The 18620-nt window shown below is 50.2% G+C and overlaps 2 protein-coding genes across 2 annotated transcripts in view; both read left to right on the forward strand.

The window, feature by feature from the left end:
• The window catches only part of LOC113490656 (fer-1-like protein 4), a 40264-nt gene extending 28160 nt beyond the window's left edge, over nucleotides 1–12104 (forward strand). The window contains exons 35-46 of the mRNA XM_026867214.1: nucleotides 21–152; nucleotides 859–969; nucleotides 1424–1551; nucleotides 2044–2214; nucleotides 3007–3161; nucleotides 4884–5062; nucleotides 6116–6201; nucleotides 7160–7258; nucleotides 7551–7792; nucleotides 9562–9842; nucleotides 10557–10657; nucleotides 11193–12104. Of these exons, the coding sequence (XP_026723015.1) occupies nucleotides 21–152; nucleotides 859–969; nucleotides 1424–1551; nucleotides 2044–2214; nucleotides 3007–3161; nucleotides 4884–5062; nucleotides 6116–6201; nucleotides 7160–7258; nucleotides 7551–7792; nucleotides 9562–9842; nucleotides 10557–10657; nucleotides 11193–11373 (1866 nt within the window). The 3' untranslated portion in view covers nucleotides 11374–12104. The remainder of the gene's footprint in view (nucleotides 1–20; nucleotides 153–858; nucleotides 970–1423; nucleotides 1552–2043; nucleotides 2215–3006; nucleotides 3162–4883; nucleotides 5063–6115; nucleotides 6202–7159; nucleotides 7259–7550; nucleotides 7793–9561; nucleotides 9843–10556; nucleotides 10658–11192) is intronic.
• A 1218-nt stretch (nucleotides 12105–13322) lies between these two features.
• LOC113490671 (arf-GAP with SH3 domain, ANK repeat and PH domain-containing protein 1-like) overlaps nucleotides 13323–18620 on the forward strand; it is a 28222-nt gene continuing 22924 nt past the window's right edge. The window contains exons 1-2 of the mRNA XM_026867227.1: nucleotides 13323–13448; nucleotides 18471–18543. Coding sequence (XP_026723028.1) covers nucleotides 13323–13448; nucleotides 18471–18543 — 199 coding nt within the window. The remainder of the gene's footprint in view (nucleotides 13449–18470; nucleotides 18544–18620) is intronic.

Here is an 18620-nt window from a genome sequence, read left to right on the forward strand (position 1 = left end):
CCAAAAATTACTTATTTCAGATCTACAATTCTGAGCTGGAAAATGAGTTTGATAATTTTGAAGACTGGCTGTGTATTTTCCCCCTTCATCGTGGCAAAGCAAATGAGGATGAAGATGGAAATGAGGATGAACATTTTGTGGGGAAGTACAAGGTACTGTATCATTTGAATGACATTTATGCTGCATGTGGAAGAGAATCCTTAGGACAACCTATATTTCAGAGCATGCTAACACCAGCAAAGCCTTGGAGAGTGTATGTGTGTGGAAGGTGATGTAAGGCCACAGTGTGGCACAGCCAGGGTAGGTACTGTTGGTGCCTGTTGAAGCAGTTGTGTACTGTGGTCCTTTGTTAGTTGATAAATGCACCCGATTTAGATTTTTTAGATCCTGTAAGGAGAAAGCATGAAGCATAAAGGACTCATCCTGGCTGGGGCCTCTGGTTATGTTCAGTATGCAAATAAGAATTAGTGAGCTTCACTGGCTTAAAAATTACTAAAACTTGTTTAAAAGAGGCATCATTCTCTCACCCAGGAGCTCTTGAAGACTCTGAAATATGACTACAGAAGTTAAGAAGGGCCCTATAAAACCTGCCTTTGGCAGTCCAAAGTGCCTGGAGATATTCAGATCTGGCAGTGGTCTGACAGCCTGCAGCTTAACTTGCAAACAGGGACCTGGGCCATGTGAAGATGACAGTGCCTTTGGAAAGGACTGTCTCCATGGGCAGAGGATGTCTGTGGTCTGCATGGGGCAATGGCTCTGATTTTCCAGTTGGCAGGTGAAACTGGTCTTGGTGGCTCCAATCCCATCCAAGATACTCTCTTTTGTATCTAGCTGTTACTTGCGATGTCTTTTCTGCAGGGCTCCTTCTACGTTTACCCCACTGAGGAAGCCGGCATGGAGCCCAAGGTCTCCCAGGGCATTCCAAGGAACAGACCCATCAAGGTTCTTGTAAGAGTTTACATTGTTAAGGTAAGTCTCTGGTGGTGGTGGCAGTAATGCTTGGAAGTCTGTCCCTCCCTATGGACCTCCTGCCATTCTCTGCTTGGTAAATACGAGCAGTGGCACTTGTGAAAAGCTCAGTACTGGCTTGAAGGGTCTGGCAGATTGGTGGAAGTCAGTTACATCATGTCCGCAGGGAGCCTTCTGTGCTTTGTAGCTTCAGGAGGTGCTAAAAATTCAGATGGGCATTTCTCAGCTCCTCTGATCTGCCTTGAGACAGTGAGCAAGTAGGTGGGCCAGTGGCTGGAGACACTGGTGACTTGTTGAGTGGGAATTTGCATGAGCACAAATGCCTGTTTCACTGCTGGGGCAACTGCTGAAGGGACCTGCCCAGAAAGCTTGGGTGGTCTCAGGCCTGTGCAGTGTTCCTTGTGTCGGTTGCTCTCTGCAGCTGATTTATGGCTATAACTCTTGTATGTTCTAGGCTACGAACCTGTCTCCAGCAGACCCCAATGGCAAGGCAGACCCCTATGTTGTGGTGACTGTGGGGCAGGAGCAGAAGGACACAAAGGAGCGGTACATCCCAAAGCAGCTCAATCCTGTGTTTGGAGAGTATGCAGAAAGTTTTCATCTAGCAGGTTTAATAGAATAGTGCAAATCCTGGGCTCGGCTCAGGCTGTGACTCAGCATGTGTCATCTTCTGTTCCTTTCTGCTGGAGAATTTTGTGCTGTGACACAAAAGTCCCAGGTACTCTCTTGCCTCTGGATGACACAGGAGCCATAAGTGGTTTGGGTTAGGAGGAGAGCACTCCCAAGGGCTTGATTTAACAGGAAAAGTAGCAAGCCAAGCAGTAACTGAGCACTGGAGAGCTTTTTCCCTGGCTCTAGGACCTCTATCCAAGGACATGCATTCCTGGAAAAGTAGCTCCTTTGAACATGCGCACTGAAAACTGCACACAATGAACTTACAGAGAACCAAACTCTATCAGAGGTCTTTGAGTTGTTGTCAAATGCAGTTCTTAAACATAGGATGATTGAAGCAGAGCATGTGTTTTATTTTCATCCTCTTTGCTAATTGCATTCTCCCTGTCTGCTTCTGTCCAGAGTTATGGAGCTGACAGTCTCCTTTCCCATGGAATCAGAACTCACTGTGGCAATATTCGACCATGATTTGGTTGGTTCTGATGATCTGATTGGGGAGACCAAGATTGACTTGGAGAATCGATTCTACAGCAAGCACAGGGCCAACTGTGGAGTGGCTTCTCAGTATGACGTGTAGGTACCAATGTGGCACGTTAGCACCATGAGATGCATTCTTCTTGCCTACCATCCGGGTGGGTAAGAGACCACCTCCAGTTTTGCAGGACAGAGCTTGCATCCACAGTATCCTTTGAGCAGATGCCCCACAGATTCTCTACAAGTTACATAGATAACTCCATCTTCTCTAGACTCCTACCAGCTTCCTGGGATAGCTCTAATTCCTACTGTGGATGAATACATTTTACATATAGTAGCAAAAAATTCTTTAATGCTTTCATATTGGTATTCTGTGAGAAAAGTGTTCACTTGACATTGATGTGATTTTGACCACTTTCAGAAAGTAGGGTGGTTTCTCTGGCAGTAGCTAATTCTGTGAGCAGCAAGACTCATGACATCTGTTTTCCTTTGGCCTCATTCAGTATGGATTCTCTTGTGGTTTTGGCCAGTTTTCGGTAAACTTCTCTTCTCCTACCCCACTATGGGAGAATTAGTTATGGACCTGAATTTAAGTCCACAGCACTGCTCAAATCTCTCTTGAACTTACAAGCTGCAGCTGGAATTTTTCTTCTTGCTGCTCTGAAGCTAATGGTTCTGTGGGGTGCAAGCCTGGCTTCTTCTAGGGGAGGAGAGCTTGTTAAATTTCTCATTCATTAAGCTTTTGTGTGCCTGTGCTTTTCCCAGTGGAAGTCTAAGCAGGGACCTGGTGGCGTAGCCTGTGCTGTAGGGAAGGCAGGGCATTTCACAGCCTAGGAAAAAACCTGTTGTGTCTCATCTGAAGATGTTCTCAATGTTCTCTCTTCCATGCAGAAATGGCTATAACATGTGGCGAGACGCTTTCAAGCCCACACAGGTCTTGGATAGTTTATGCAAGAAAAACTCACTCCCTGCAGCAGAGTACAGACAGGAGGAGGTCAAAGTGGACAATAAAATATTCAAGGTCCCTCCAGAGGCTTTTCCTGAAGGTACAGATCTTGGAGAACAATGACTGCTCCCTTAAACAGCTTCCTGTGCTCAGCAATGCATGTGCTGGTGAGAGGTCTGGGAGTGCACTGGCTGCTGTCCTCACTCTGTGCCCTGCATGGACCAGCTTTCTGGGTCACCACTGGGAGCATCCTTGGTGCTCAGTGGACTGGTTTCAGTGGATGATGGTGTTGCACAGGGGGAAGGTGTGATCCAGACCATTAGGTCCCAAAGTGGCTTCCCAGACAGTGGGTGGAGCAAAGTGAACCTGCCAGAGTGCATGGCAGCAATGTGCACGGGCATTTGATGGCTTGTACAGCCAGAGAAGATGCAGCTTATTCTGGTGGCTGACACTGGTACAAAGCTGTACCTCCATCTGCTTGTGATAACCATCAGCAGGATACTGGTGTCCTTCAATTTTTTGGGGTTATTTTGAGGGGCTTTTTTGGTCTCCTTTCCTGATTTTAGCTGGCTTTGTCCTTCAGGGGTGCTCTCTGGTTCTGGTGGCTTTGCCTTGGGTGACTCCCCACTGCTCCTCACTACTGCTGGTTTCCTCCTTGTGGGGCAGCTTCTCTTCTCCTCTGCTGTTTTTCTTTCTTTCTCTCTCCTGTTACAAACCCTGAGCTAGGGCCACAGATGTCGAAGAACACAGCAACCTTTCATGTCCTCCACCAGCAGTGATGGAGAACTTCCCTGAACATAGGCATGTCCCTGATGTGCACGTTCCCTACGACACTTGTGCAGTTGAATCCAGCCTGGAGGAAAAGATGGAGTGGATATGGCCCACTTGTGGATGGCTGGGTCCTATGAGGCAATGCTGCGTAGCCTGTAGGAAGGATGATCCCTGTGCCTGACTTGCTGGGAGAGGGGGGACCCAGCGCTACTGTTCCTCAGCTTTCTGCTGGCCTCTATGGCTTATGTCATGAAGGGGAAAGAAATCCTGCTCAAGGGAGGACAAGGAGCCTCCAAAAGCCCTTTATCCCTTTTCTCAGGTCACTAGGTAGCTGGGAAGGAAGAAACAAGGTGTTCTCCTGGTGTTCCCCTGAGAGCCAGCCCTGGTTCAATCATGGCTGCAGTTGGTGCCCCATGAACTTCTGCTGTGCTCAGGGATGCGTGGGATGGTTTTAGTCTCAGACTGATCTCCAAAGGGTAGATGCTCTCCATAAACCCAGGGGTGGGTTTGTCATTGTGTCCTCACCTGTTTGTTCCTGCTTTTCTCCCCACCAGCAGGATTTTGATCTTGAACTGCCATTTGGTTTCACTGTACCAAATAAGTCAATCACTCAGACTGTTAATTAATGGAGAGCACAGATGTGTGTCACTGCCAAGTGACAAGTGGTGCTTTCCTGGAGCAAAACTTCTCATCCATGGATCTGTTGGCACTACCACAGTGACGTGGGGACTTAAACAGCTCCAAAGATTCACATCCTCCTCAGTGTCCCTTCGATCCTTTTCCCACAGACACAGTAAATTCTTTTTTGCCCCTTTCCTCTTATTTCTCATAGCTTGTTTGTCTTCCTGCCTACAGTTTTCCTGATCACTGCAACATATTGAACTTACTCCTTTCATCCTTGCCCTCCTGCTTTTCCCCATTTTGTTTTTCTGGTGAGATACTTGTTTGCCCAGTCCATCATCTTCCCTTCTTTATGCCTGTGACTAACATTCTGACATGGCTATTGCTGGCCAGATGCCTTCATCTTCTACCTGGCTGTGTCCTGCTGCAGAGGCCTATGTGAGGAACAGGAGAGGAGTGGCAGATGAGAACTTGTCAGTGGATGATGAACATAAGGCTTTGTACGTCCTGCAGCACTGGGAGGAGATGCCAGGATATGGGTACAAGTTGGTACCAGAGCATGTGGAGATCCGGTCCCTGTACAACCCGGAGAACCCTGGGCTTGTGCAGGTGAGATGTGTTTCCTTGCCCAGCCTAGGCATTGCTCTGGGGAAGGACCTTTGGGGTAGCTGTTTCCCAGCCCCCTGTCTGGTCCCCTGTTGTCCTTCTGTCTCCTCATCATGGGATGAATCCCATGTGTTGCTGCTTCCTGGGTGAGCCATTGCAGCTGTGTCTGTGGATGACTGGCCCTGCTATGAAGTGAGGACTGTTGCCCTTGGGTGTCCTTTGCTCAGATCCACCCTCCAACCTCTCACGGTGCTTCTGAACACACTTTCCTCAAGGGGCCTCTATCCACTGATGTGGTCACAATGCTGGTGGCCCAGAGTCCTTTCTGTCTCCTCAGGCCACTGCTCTGATGAGGATGCTGTGTGGGTGGCAAGGGACCTGTTCTGCCTCTGAGCCCTGCCACCATGCACCATGTGGGGTGGTAGTGTCCTTGCTTATCCCTGCCTCTTTGTCTGCTTTGTTCCCTACCACTGATGCTTTGCTCCCCTGCAAGAGCCCCGTTGTGCCCCCTTGGCTTCTTCCTAAGGGCACAACATAACTGCTGGCTGGAGGAGAAACATTAATCCAAAGTTTTATGAAGTGATCTGAGCTTAACCATTTCAGTGTCCCGCACTGAACATGTCCTGTTCCCTCGGGTACTGGAGGTCTGTAACAAAACAGAGCTCTACAGTCACTCTGGCTTTGGTTAGCATTGGAAATGCATGTGGGGAGGGTCAGACCAATCCCTTTTTAGTTTTCTTGGTTATCCTGAAACGTTGCATCATTGTATGCTTCTTATAAAACACAGGGACACATTTGCCTGTTTGAAACAGACTCAGTTCAGCTGAAATGTTTTTTCTTGGGAGCAGGGTGGGGAGGAAAATAAGCAATTTTCGGTAATTTTAGTTTTTTCCTTATCTAAAACCCAGTCACACATTACTCTGAAGTGCTGGGTGTGGAGAGATCCAAGCAGTGGCTTTCTGGTGAGAGCTTTCCTTGCAGGACCAGGCCCTTGCTCCATGAAGAGCTGAAGGGTGAGCTGTCTTTTGAGGTCTCTCTGCTGTCTTCTCTTGTCAGGGCTCCTTGCACATGTGGATTGACATGTTTCCAAATGACGTCCCTGCACCGCCGCCTGTCAATATCAAGCCACGATTGCCTGTCAGGTAGCACCCATACAAGCAGGGCTGGGGCTCACAAGCCAGCATGGAGGGTCAGTGTCCCTCGCCATGCCTGCTGAGATGTGCCACGGTGTCCTGCCCAGGCTGACAGTCTGTGCTAGCCTGGCATGCAGCCTTCTTCTCTGCTTCAGCTCTGGCCATGGAATGGTCTCTTGGGTGTATCAGCATGGGGCATAAGCACTTCAGCTGCACAAGTGTTTGTGAGCGGCAGGGTTAATCTCTCTGAGGCTGGACATAAAGGTTATAGAAATCCAGGTCAGAGCTCCTCATCTATCTAGCTCTATTTTGGGCAGTGGACAGATGTCCTCTGGATGCCTGGAGAAGTGAAGTTGGGGATCTGCTGTTTTCAATGATCTAATGGGGCTGTTGAGATGGAGCGTCACAATTCTTGTCAGCAGTGCAGATAAAAGAACAAGAGATAATTGACACAGATTGCAGCAAGGGAAGGTCCCTGGATATAGGGAAAACATTTTCCCAATGAGAGTGAAGCTACCCTGGGAATAGGGATGGAGTGACCCAGAGATGTGCTAGATACCCTGGAGCTACTCAAAGCTTGTGCAGACAAGGCCCTGAGCAATCTGATCTACTGTGAAGTTAGAGCAAGAGGCTGGAGTGCAGAGGTCTCTTCCTGCCTAAGCCTTCCTGTGCTCCTATGGCTAAGTGGTGCTGGGTGGGTTTCCCATGCATCAGTGATTTGGATTGCAAAAGCTGCTTGTTTTAACTGTGGGTGTTTGTCTTGTGGTGTTGTAGCGCCCCAGGAAGGGCTTTGTTCATAGCAGCAAGACTGCTGGACTGTGTTTGACTAGAGGAACCCTGTGACAGGGGAGACCACAGTGCTAGGAGGGTTCAGGTCCTCCTGCTCTGACAGTGTGGGCTTGACCTACCCTCCCAGACACCAGAGATGAGGCCATGTGTCCCATTCACCTCTGTCTCCTTCCCACAGCTACGAGCTCCGTGTGATTATCTGGAACACGGATGATGTGATCCTTGATGATGTCAACCCAATAACAGGAGAACCTTCCAGTGACATCTACGTGAAAAGGTCTGATGGGAGCCAGAGGGAGGCCAGAACCTGGCTGTCTTGCTTCTTGCCCTGCCCCACACCCTCAGTGCCACCTCTGAACCTCTGCTCCTCCCTGCCTCAGCACAAGGTGCCCCGCTCCAGTCCCCTGCATGGACTGATGTACTCCCCAAGATGTTGGTCAGGTGTTGGCCTGGTTTGGTTCTTTGACTCTTCCTTTCCTGCCACCCCATGGGGTTCAGTCCCTCCATCCTTCTGCTCTGCTTTTCGGGCTGGGTGACAGGGGTAGAAGATAACTGAGTTTTTCCTGCAGCTGGATAAAGGGTCTTGACCACGAGAAGCAGGAGACGGATGTTCACTTTAATTCCTTGACCGGGGAGGGCAATTTCAACTGGAGGTTTGTCTTCCGCTTCAACTATCTCCCAACTGAGAAGGAGATAACCTACAAGAAGAAGGACTCTGTCTTCTCCGTGGAGGAATCAGAGTTTCGGGAGCCAGCTGTTCTGGTCCTCCAAGTCTGGGATTACGACAGGATTTCAACTAATGACTTTCTAGGTATGATGTGACCTGCTGGAAGTGGCGTAATCTGTCCCTTACCTTGCTAGAGTATTACAGCATGTCCCCTAGGGCCTAGCTCTCTGAGAATGGACACCAGGAGTATCAGATGAATCTCTCAGCTCAGCAGTCACCTGGGATGTTTTTTCACATGTGCGCTGGGCTGTTTTTTCATAGGCAAGCCTGGAGATATGCACCTCTCCTACACAGACATGTTGAGCTTGCATGTTTGTCCTGGGGCCTGTCATGCCACAAGACTTCCAGGTTCTTCTTCTTTACAACCTTTCTGATAAAATTTCTTGTTTTCCCTGCTCTCACTTAGATCTGCAGACCCAAAGACTTGGCCAAAGCTCAGATTTCCTAGGAGCTTATATTGTGGGCACAGGGATTGGCAACCTTTGCAAGACCATTTGCACTTGAGTTGATCATCCTGTCACTGGGGCCTCAGAGCTCCCCAGCTGCCTGGTACTTCATAGTAACCAGACCTGCTATGCTGGGCTGGTGGTGATTCCAGTATGTTAGCACAAATGCTGCTGCTTCTCCTGCCATCCCTAAGTTTGTAGCACTCCGTTCAGTTGTCCCTTCTTTCTTCAACTTTGGCCTCCCCATTAAAATGCAGCCCCTCCATGAGGCACTTCCAATTGTGATTGGTTCAGCCATGCTACTCAGGCACTGAAGAAAGCATTAGCAGTCCAAATGATTCCTGGCCTATACATCTCAGGAACCTCTAGGCAGGAAGGGGCTTCTGCAGTCTTTATTGCAACTTCTTGCTCCAGGCAGGACTAGATGCAATGTAGGTCAGGTTGCTCAGGGCCTCATCTGGGTGAGTTTTGAGTATCTCCAAGGATGGAGATCCCAGCACCCTTCTGGACCCCTTTTCCTGGATGCACCATTCTTACAATTCTCAAATGTACTTACTTGCAACAACTTGTGTCTATTGCCTTATATGCTTTCATCATCCAGTTCTCAGGAGAGGCTAGCTCCATCTGCTCTATAGCTTCTTTTAGGCTGTGGGAGATGCAGTAAGGTCTCTCCCTTGACCTCTCTTCTCCAGGCTGAACATGCATGGGTCTCTCAACCCATCTTGCTATACACAACTCCAGCCTTGACCATCTCAGCCACTGGACTCTCTAGTTAGTTGACACTTTTCTTGTGTTGGGGGCCCAAAACTGGGCACTGCATCCAAATGCAGTCTCACCAGAGCTGAGTGGAGGAGAACACCCACATCCCTTGGTTTCTGGCTATGCTTTTGCCACTACAGACCAGGACGTGATAAGACTGATTTGTTGTGAGGGCTCAGTGCTGAAGTGGAAGAGGAGCTTCTTCCTAGGAAGACAGGGGCACAAGGCCAATCAGGGAAATGAACTGAGGCTGTTTCAGATGTAAACCAGACTCGAAACCTTTAGAGAACTTCCCAGATTTTATGATTTTTTGCTGACATTTGCAGGAACTAGAGGGGAAGAGGAGTGTGAGGAGAGTAGTGTGGAGTGAAACGAGTGAAAATAACCCTCTGTACCACACGCAAACCAAACTGACCACATCAGAGACAAGAACTGTGGCTTCTGCTTCTTGATCTTTAACTCTTGGGCTGGTCCTTTCTTATGCTGAGCTTCAAGTTCTCCACCTGTAAATGTGTGGACCTCTGCTAGATCATTACAGCAGCTGGGACCGACTTATCGTGGTGGGTATGTGGCTGAGACAAAGCCAAATGTTGTGTGGGTCTGACCTCAGGATTTCACTGTGAGCTCTCCTCTTCACTGTTCCTGCAGGATCCATTGAGCTGAAGCTGCATGACATGGTGAGGGCAGCCAAGAGCTCAGAGCATTGCACCATCAGGATGGCCAAGGAGAATGCAACCCCTCGCTTCTCCATCTTCCGAAACAAACGCATGAGAGGCTGGTGGCCCTTCATCAAACTCAAAGATCAAGAAGATGAGGAGAGAGAGGAGAGGGAGGAGAAGCAGAAGAAGAAGAAAAAGAAGTGGAGCAGCTCAGTCAAACCAGAGGACGTGGAGTTCACAGACCCCAGTGGGAACAAGTACCTCCTGACGGTAAGGAAGGCTGCTGGCACAGGTGAGCATAGAGGCACTGTTTTGCCTCTGCCTTGGCATGGCAGCTTGTCCTGCATCCACATAACCTACAAAGGCATCAATGACCCAGCTGCCCAGGACTTTGTACAAGGTGCTGGAGACTTTTCCTATCTGCTACAAACCCAGCATTTCATCTGCCCAGAAGTGCCAGCTGCAGTGGCATGCAGGGGTCATCCAACTTTGTGTCTTCCTCTGAGCTTCCCATAGAGCACTGCTATGTGAGGGGAGGAAAGCAAGAGGCACATGGCTCCCTATCAACCAGACAGGACAGCAAAAGCTTGTCCTAGGGTCTCTGCCTTCCCTAGACAGGCAGGTGCCAACTTTCCCAGGGGAGACTCCCTGCTGATGGGCCTGGTATTGGACCATTGTTTGTCCCCAAGGGTGAGTTTTGTTCAGTGCCAGTGTGGGAAGCTGCAGACAGATCCAGGCAACTGGGGAGAGCCTTACAATACAGTGCCTTGTCTGCAAAACAGTTAGTTTCTGGACAGGCCTGAGTTTCCACTGGCTGCAAAGTGAGAGACTCTATAGCTAATGCCTAGAGTGAAAAGTTAATTGCTCTGGGCATCTGTAAATGGAACTGGGAGAAGAATACTTAGTCCTGTCAGGACATGTGGTCAGGAGACTCGTCTGTGAAGCAGCATGTGTGGCTGTGGTTCAGACATGTTCCCTCTCCAGGGTAAGGTGGAAGCAGAGTTCCAGCTGCTGACTGTGGAGGAGGCTGAGAAAAGTCCTGTTGGTTTGGGCCGAAAAGAGCCTGAACCCCTGGAAAAGCCAAAGTGAGTATCTGTGTCATCACCTTTAACATGGATGGACAGTGCTGTGCTTTCAGCAGCTCTTTGTGTGGGGACAGGGAGCACCTGCTTGTCAGGAAGCTGAGAGCAATCACTGAGGCCCTGGGTGGTGGGGACTGCAGGACTGGGGGTGCCAGGGCTTCCCAGAGCTTAAGGGGGTCCAGGAGGACTTGTAGCTGCAGCAACTGGGCCAGGGCTGATCTCAGTGAGGTACTCAAGGCAGCTATGCCTTAACATTGCTTGTACAGAAGGGCAGCTCTGGTTTAACCACATGAATACACCTGTTAGCTACATGGGTACAGAACAGCTCTGCAGGGGCTGTCCTGAGGCTCAGGTCCTGTTGTCTCCAGCAATTTCACAGGCACTGTAGTTCTTGCAGCTCCTAGGACGATCCTGCCTGGAAGGATCATCAGGAGGAGCTGGCGACCCATGAGGGTGTCAGAGCACTAAAGAAGAGGGGCCAAGGTACTGCTCTGTGGGTCGAACCTGTGCTTCATCTATTTTTCCTTTCCTGTTCCAGCCGACCAAAAACTTCTTTCAACTGGTTTGTGAATCCCATGAAAACCTTTGTGTTCTTTATCTGGAAGCGGTACAAGAAATACATAATTGTGCTGTTCATTGTCGCTGTTCTGACCATCTTCCTTGTTCTTTTGATCTACACCATGCCTGGATACATTAGTGAGAAGATCATCAACGGATAAATGCTCTTCAGCACAGGACTGCTCAAAGACAGGGGTGATCATTGCAGGAACTGAGACTGGACCAGAAAGTTTAAGGAAATCCTGCAAGTGCAGAGGCCACCTTCAGAGTGAGAGACCTACAGAAGTGGCCTCTTTTGGGGGAGACATTTTTCATGCTAAGTATCCATGAGATGCTAAGAAACCAAGTAACCAACCTACTAAATAAGGAAAACTCCTTGAAGGACAGTTAACAGCTTTGGGAAAAAAATAGTTCTTTGTGGGATGGGTGTGGGAGGGTGGGAAAACAGGGTCTGCTGGGGCTGTCCCCACTGACATGGCAGCTGAAATCAGCTGTTGCCATTGAGAGTGATTCTGGCAGAGATGAGGACATACAGAGCCCATCCATGCCCCAGCTTGACAACACTTGGCACTCCCCAGGTTACCTGAAGAGTTCGAAACACACTGTACAGGGGGAAGGCAAGTCTGGTGTAGGGTCCTGGTGGAGGTAGGCCCTGAAAGACCTTTGAATGGGCCTCTCCAGAGAGAAGAATGACAGAGCCAAGTTAGCCATGAACTTCCTACTGTGCCATGAGCACAGGATAGCTCTTGAAGTTGGCTCTGAACATGGTAGCACTCCCTGGGACACGGACTTTCTGGTTGTCACTCCTTACAAGCTGCTTAACAGCTTTTCCTGCATGAGCTGGGTTGGATTCGGGCTTACTTTGAACTTAATTTCCACAGAAATAAAAGCTCCTTGGCCCCTCTCTCTGATGCTACTTGTGTTTTATACCTGCTTTCTGGAGCTGGAGGCCAGCCTGCTGCAGGCAGTCCTTGCTGATGCCCCTTTGCCCTTCCTCCCGGATAGCACAGTGCTGGGACATTGCCGTGGGGTTGTCGGCATGAATCTGTATTGAGGTGTTGGGCTGATGTAAATTAAATGAGACTTGTTCTCAGCACGGTCTCTGGTGCCCCAGGGTTCCTGTCTTCTGCACAGACAAGCCCTGATGTGATCTGATCTCAAGTGGAGGTGCTTCAGCCCTGAGTTTTGACAGGACAGATTCCTTCTGAGGGGTCTCATCCTGGTGCAGGAAATGATGCTCAGAGGGACCACTGTGTTTCCAAAGAAATTAACTGAAACAGAATTTTATAGTGAACATAGCTGACTTTTGAAGGGGGGGAGGAATAGAGTAAGTTTTGTGGAGAAAACTACCTGGGCAGAGCCAAGTAGGCAGATAAGCATCAGGTGAGGACTCTGGCTGGAGCTGAAGACAGGTTTAAGTGGGGGGGCATATATGGTGCTCCCCCAGGGGGGCTGGAGTTCAGTTGCTGGGTGAGATCCCCAGAATGGCAAAGGGTAAGCCCCCTCTCCCCCCAGGGTCCCTTGGGCTGTAGGGGAGCGAAGCAGGCTGAAAGGGCTCAGGTCCTGTAGCACCTGTGTGGGGCTAGAGCAGGGCTCTGCTCCCACTGCTGCATCACACCCAGCTTTTCTGCAGGGCTGGTTGAGTGGGATGTTGCCTCCGCAAATGGTGCCTGGTGCACCCCAGCAGTGAGCAGTGCACCCCAACACACCTGGTGCACCTCAGTGGTGACCCATCCATGCCAGCAAGCCCAGTGCACGCCAGCATGCCCTGTGCACAGCCCCAGGCAGCTCCTTGGCTTTTGCAGCCATGCTCAGCCATGTTTTCTACTGCGCCTCCAGGCTGGGTCTCCCTGTGACTCAAAGTGTGTCTGCATCAGACTTCCTCAAAATATTTCACCTTGTAATTGCAGGATTTGTGTCCGTGCTGCTGTGTGCCTGGGTATGTGGGTGTGTGTCGGTGTCTATGTTTGGGGTGCGGGTGTGCAAGGCAAGGGGCTCCCTCCTGCCCTCACTGCTGGCAGCAGCATGACCCCAGCCCCCTGCCCAGCCCCGGCATGATCGTGGTTACAGCCAGCAGTTCCCCTTCCTGGTGTCACATCACTGCAGCACCATGGCAGCCCTCATCTCAGTGTGCGACTTCGTGCGGCAGGCGCAGGAAGACCTCAGCTCACCCACCACCTCTGCATTTGCCAGCCACATGGGCCGCTGCAAGGCCACTGCCAACAGCCTAGAGGAGGTGAGCAGGGGTGGGGGACCGCAGGGGTGCACCCCGAGGGGTTGGGGGGGCCATCCCCATTGTGGTCCTGCAGGATCCACACCCCAGTTCAGGCATCACCATATCATTTGTCACCATGAGTGGAGAGTGGTGCAAGCGTATTTGGATGTCTGCAGAACGCTCAAAGCAAAGATTTGGTGAAGGCCTGTGATGGGTCGTGGTGGTTGGGTGACAGGTGTCAGTTGGTGAGGACAAGAGCAAAGGGGGAGAGGTTTGTGCAGGAAGTCTGTATCTTGTACCAGGCTTGCATCACATGGTAAAGAGAGGAGAGAACCCTTCAACCAGACAAACATCAAACTAAAAACAAAACAAAAATTTAAGGGAAGTTTCTGGAAGTGGCAGGATAGTTTCCCTGCTTGCCCAGAGTTAACCTGTGGGATACCTTGTTGTGGGATGTTCAGAGGCCAAATGCGTGAGTGGTTCCAAAAATTCATAGATGGGGTGAGAGCTGGCTGCTGAGCACACTATCTGACACACAATTTATTTGGACCAAATGCCTTTGCTTTCTACCCAATGGCAAAAGCCAGAAGACCATGATAGGCATTATCAGGTGTGGTGTGGGAGGTAAAGTGTCTGCTGCATGCTGCTGGCACATGAGAGAGTGAGCAGCAGAGCTTGATGCCCTGGGGAGACTGTGAGTGAGGGCAAGGCCACCTCGCTGGAGGGTCCAGGCTTCCCATTGAGACCATCCCACTGCTCACCTAGACCCCCCTTGGGACTTAGCTCAGAGCTGTGGCCAGTATAGAGTAACCATCATGCTGGCCTGCTCCTGGGCAAATCAAGGTCCATGAGATGTTGCCACTGCAGCAGGGCTCTCTGCATGGTGGTCCAGAGGTGTCCAAGCCTCTTGGTAGGTCTGGTAAATGTGCTGGGAGCAAGCAAACTGTGCCATCACCATGTCACCTCTCATTATTTTGTAGTCTCAGCAGAAGAGTCTGTGGGCTGTGACTGCTGCACTGCCCTGAAGTCCCCCAGCGCCTGCAGGCTTGGAGCAGATGGGGAGCTGTGCTCCTGTAGATTGTTTTGTCAGTGGTAGTCACTGAGGGTTTTTCTTCTCGGGCCTCTGGGCATGGGGCAATTTCCTTGTGTTGCTTAATTTTCAACTGCTACTCTGCCACTTGCACACCAAGAAAAGCTAAAACATCAGTCCTTTAAAACAGTGCCGCTACATCAGGAAGCTGTGGTTAGAGAGAAACGCGGCTGAACTTGTTCATGTCTGCAGATCCCCTGGCCTGGGGCTTGTGTGTCAGAGTGGACATAAAACTCAGGACACGCTCTCACTGCTCTGTGGCAGCAACCCCCAGTGTGGTCTACAGGAGATCTGCTGCAGTGAAAGCCAGGAGCGATGGTGGCCAGGGAGCAGCATTTGTGTAAGCCAGGAGACACGGGGAGGTGATTTCATCTCTGGGTGCAGATCAGGGCTGGACTGAGCAGATGGTGAGGAGAAATTCCAACATCGGGGGGTATCCTCAGTTGCTGTTGCTTGGGTGTTGGTGTTGGCAGGAGCTGCCTGTCCTAGAGGAAGGTCCCCTCTGCCTGCATCAGCACTGGCCTGCGTCTTGCTTCCTCCCTGAGACTGATACGTTCTCACCATGCAGTCAGGTGAGGCTGACCAGGCTCTCACCTGGGACTTAATTCCTTCTGACCTGTGCAGTAGCTCAGCTGACACCTCTGTGCGCTTTCACTGGGAAGAAGACTCTGCTGCTGGATAAGGGCAACTGGGAGCTGAAACTGAAATGTAAAAATAAATTAGTTGAAATATTTTAGCTGTGACATAATGAACTACTGGTGTGCATGACCAAAAGGTGAAGTGAACGTTGGGTCTTCATCCTCTTTAAATGTAGCTTGGATGTCTTTCTGGAGTCTGCTGAGTCCCACACAGGGTATAGGCTCATGCAAGGTTGTCTTGTGTTAATGCCACATCCATGCAGATGATGTGAACTGACAGTCCCTCCCAGTCTGACTTTTTCTGCACTCTTGAAAATTAGTGAGAAGGGAGAAGCGTGCTGTGACCCCAGCACCCTGGAAATCACAGTCAGGGATGAAAACAGATCTAGAAGAGCTGGAGCCACAGGGTCTCACCTCTGAAAGGCAGATACTGGTGACTTCTTCAGTGGCTCAGCCAGCAACTTTTACTGATGGCATAGGGAACATTGTACAGCAAAGAGTCTAAGTGCATCAGCAGATTCATGCTTGTAACAGAGAACAGCACCAGCAGTAAACACAGCAAGAGCCCATCCTTGAGCAAGAAAAGCTGTGGCACAGCGTGCGCTGAGCCTGGCAGCAGTGTGAGCAGCAGAGGGAAGGGGTGCTGAGCTGCAGGAGAAGGACATCAACCAGTTTTCCACCATTGGAGGCAGGTCCCCAAAGCTTCCTTCACACAGGTCACACAGCTCGGCTGAGTGCAGAACCAGATCCGTGCCTGCAAGGCAAACAGACGCAGGTAAAAGTACAGGCAAGGAAGGGAGCTTGGGCTTTCCTGTGCCAAGTGCCAGATATGCAATTTCCTGCCTTGTGGCCAGCAATGGTACTCGTACACACTTCATGATCCCTGAGGGGAGTGCTGCCTCTTGCGGCTGGTCTCACTGGATGGGGAGAGCCTGAGGAGGTGGATGTGCCTGTTGGTGATGGCCTCTGGGATGCCATGGTCCAGTCTCACCCTGGTGTTGCTCCTCTGAAGCAGAGAAGCCTCCTGGCCTGAGAGTATCGGCCTAGCAGGCAGGGAACTGTCCCGGAGGTGTGGATGGGTCACTTGTGGACCAAGGTTACACCTTCAGGGAGGGAATTGTCAGGAGAAAGGAAAAGGAAGGCCATGAATGTGGGAGATTTGAGCATCTGTGTGTGGAGAGCAGAATCACAAGGGGCCTGGGCCGGCTCCAGGGACACTTTGGGAAGGAGGCATCTGTCCTGATCAAGGTGGGTCCCAGCAGAGTGGGTGAGTGAGTGGAAGAGAGGCTCTGGAGGGGTTGGAGATCAGGGTCTCAGTGGCAGCAGGCTCCGGATTACTCCCACCAGTGCCACGTACAAGGGCAGGCAGGGAAGGGAAGAGGTTGAGTGGCTATGGGGCTAAAAAACTGCTGTAGGGTTGAGGAGATGAGACATCTGGAACTGGGAAAGCTGACCTGGTGGAGTCTCTGTAAGGGAGATGGCTTCACATAAGCCAAAAGGGCTTCACCTGCAGAAGGGTGGAGGGATGCCTAAGGTTAGCAATGCAATGGCTTAGAAAAACTGCAGGGAGCTATGATCCAGGAGGTGACTGCACCTGTCTCACAGTGGTACTCACAGTAACTGCATGGTTGTGAGAGGGATGCAATAGTCCTTGAAGTAATGGATTAACCTAAAGTCATTTTCTGAACACAGAGGTATGAGTGTCTCCAACAGCTTTGCTGAAGTACATGGTCAGGTGCTTCAGGTGCCCTATCCCACCACTGCCTTTCTGACCTTGGCTCATAGGGATCTCTTTGAACCATAATACTGGATTCCCTGGATTTGCAATGCTTGGTGTGAGCATAGTCTTGCTGGTCCTAGAGGTCTTATGTTAATTGCCCGTGGAATCTTTAATTGAGGGATTGGCTGGAAAACCCCAGTCCCAAACTGGGCTGGACAAGAAGGTGCAGGTGTTGAGTCATGGGTGGCAGCTCTTCCCTGGGAAGCAGGAAGTCTGGCAACTCCTATTTTGGAGTATAAATCCATAATTTAAGTTCTCAACATCCCTGCTGCACTGAACTCTGGAAATGTGCAGGAGATAAGTTTTCAGCACTGTTGCTCTTTGGTTACCTAAATGTTTATGGTGACTTCCCTGCATACCACAGTCTTGACTGTGCTGAACTATGCAGAGCCTGACTCAACCTCCTCTACTACATGGATTCAGCTGCAAGGCTTGACTGATGTTCTGCACAACAGAGGACAAAGCCAGCAGTGGTACCACTGTCCTGGGTACCCCCACTTGTCCACTCAGCTGTTAAATAGCCTTAGCTGTAGCATGCAAATCTACCCTGAGCTGTTCTTCAGATTCCCAAATTGCTGTAAAACTAGTTGCTCCCACCAATCAGTGGTTTTGAATCTTAAAAGCCTGTGTCCTATTTTGGAGCTCTGACACTGTCAGGACAACACTCAGTGTGAAGCCTTGTCACTCCATGCAGGGCCAGCCCGACGTGCGAGCTGTCGGAGCTCACATCAGTTCGGTGAACGGGTCACCCCTGAAATGCTGTCCCCAGCAGGAGTGATGTGGAAAAACCAGAGGGAGTCAGTAAGAGAGAAACAGAGCTGGACTGATTTAGCTGGCTGATGAGGGGCCCTCTGACAGCAGTCCACAACTCATCTAAGGGCAGTTATAGGCAATGGTCCTCTTTTGGGCAGCATTAGATGATATAACATGCAGCAATACCCACTTTGTGTCTTAGAAAGTTCAGACTGAGCACTGGGAGGGAATATTTCTTCTGCAGATGGAAGTGCAGCCCTGCAAGAGGTCACTTAGAGAGGTGACACCCATCTTTGGAGGGTTTCAAAGCCCAGCGAAGCAAAGCACAACCAACCTGATCTGGTATTGACAATAATCCTGGTCCCAACAAGAGACTTCATCCCAACTTCCAAACAGTACTTGTATGAAATAACATCTGTCATCCAGTCTCTCATAGGCAGAGAGTTTAGATGCCCCCTCAGCCACCTACACCTCCTCCTCTCAGCTCAGGAAAGACACTGACAGGGATGGAAATGTAAATTGTAACTAACAGTCTCTTGCCACTGAAATCCACATTTTCTGTCAGTGCTGCATGTTCCTTTTTCTAATATATTTTCCAATTCTCCCTTAATGCTTGACCACTTCTTCCAGAAGAACATCAGCAAGGCTTGCAGATATTTAAGATATATATCGACTACTACCACTAGATCATCACTTATCTGCTGGCAGAACAGCCCAGCCTGGGGATGCTGAGTGCTGAGTCCTGTAGGTTATGAAAATGACAATCTCCTCTGCATTTCTAGGCCTTGGACGCTGACCGAGCCATGCTGCAGAAGATGAGGAAAGCAGCTAAGGCAGAGCACAGCTGTGGACAAGGTCAGGGCAGAACGGAGCCTCAGGTGGGGGGAGACGGTGATGGATGGATGGATGGATGGATGATGGGGATCCTCACT

Source organism: Athene cunicularia, unplaced genomic scaffold (assembly GCF_003259725.1).
Source record: "Athene cunicularia isolate RWA unplaced genomic scaffold, athCun1 SCF_2, whole genome shotgun sequence".
NCBI classification, from domain to species: domain Eukaryota; kingdom Metazoa; phylum Chordata; class Aves; order Strigiformes; family Strigidae; genus Athene; species Athene cunicularia.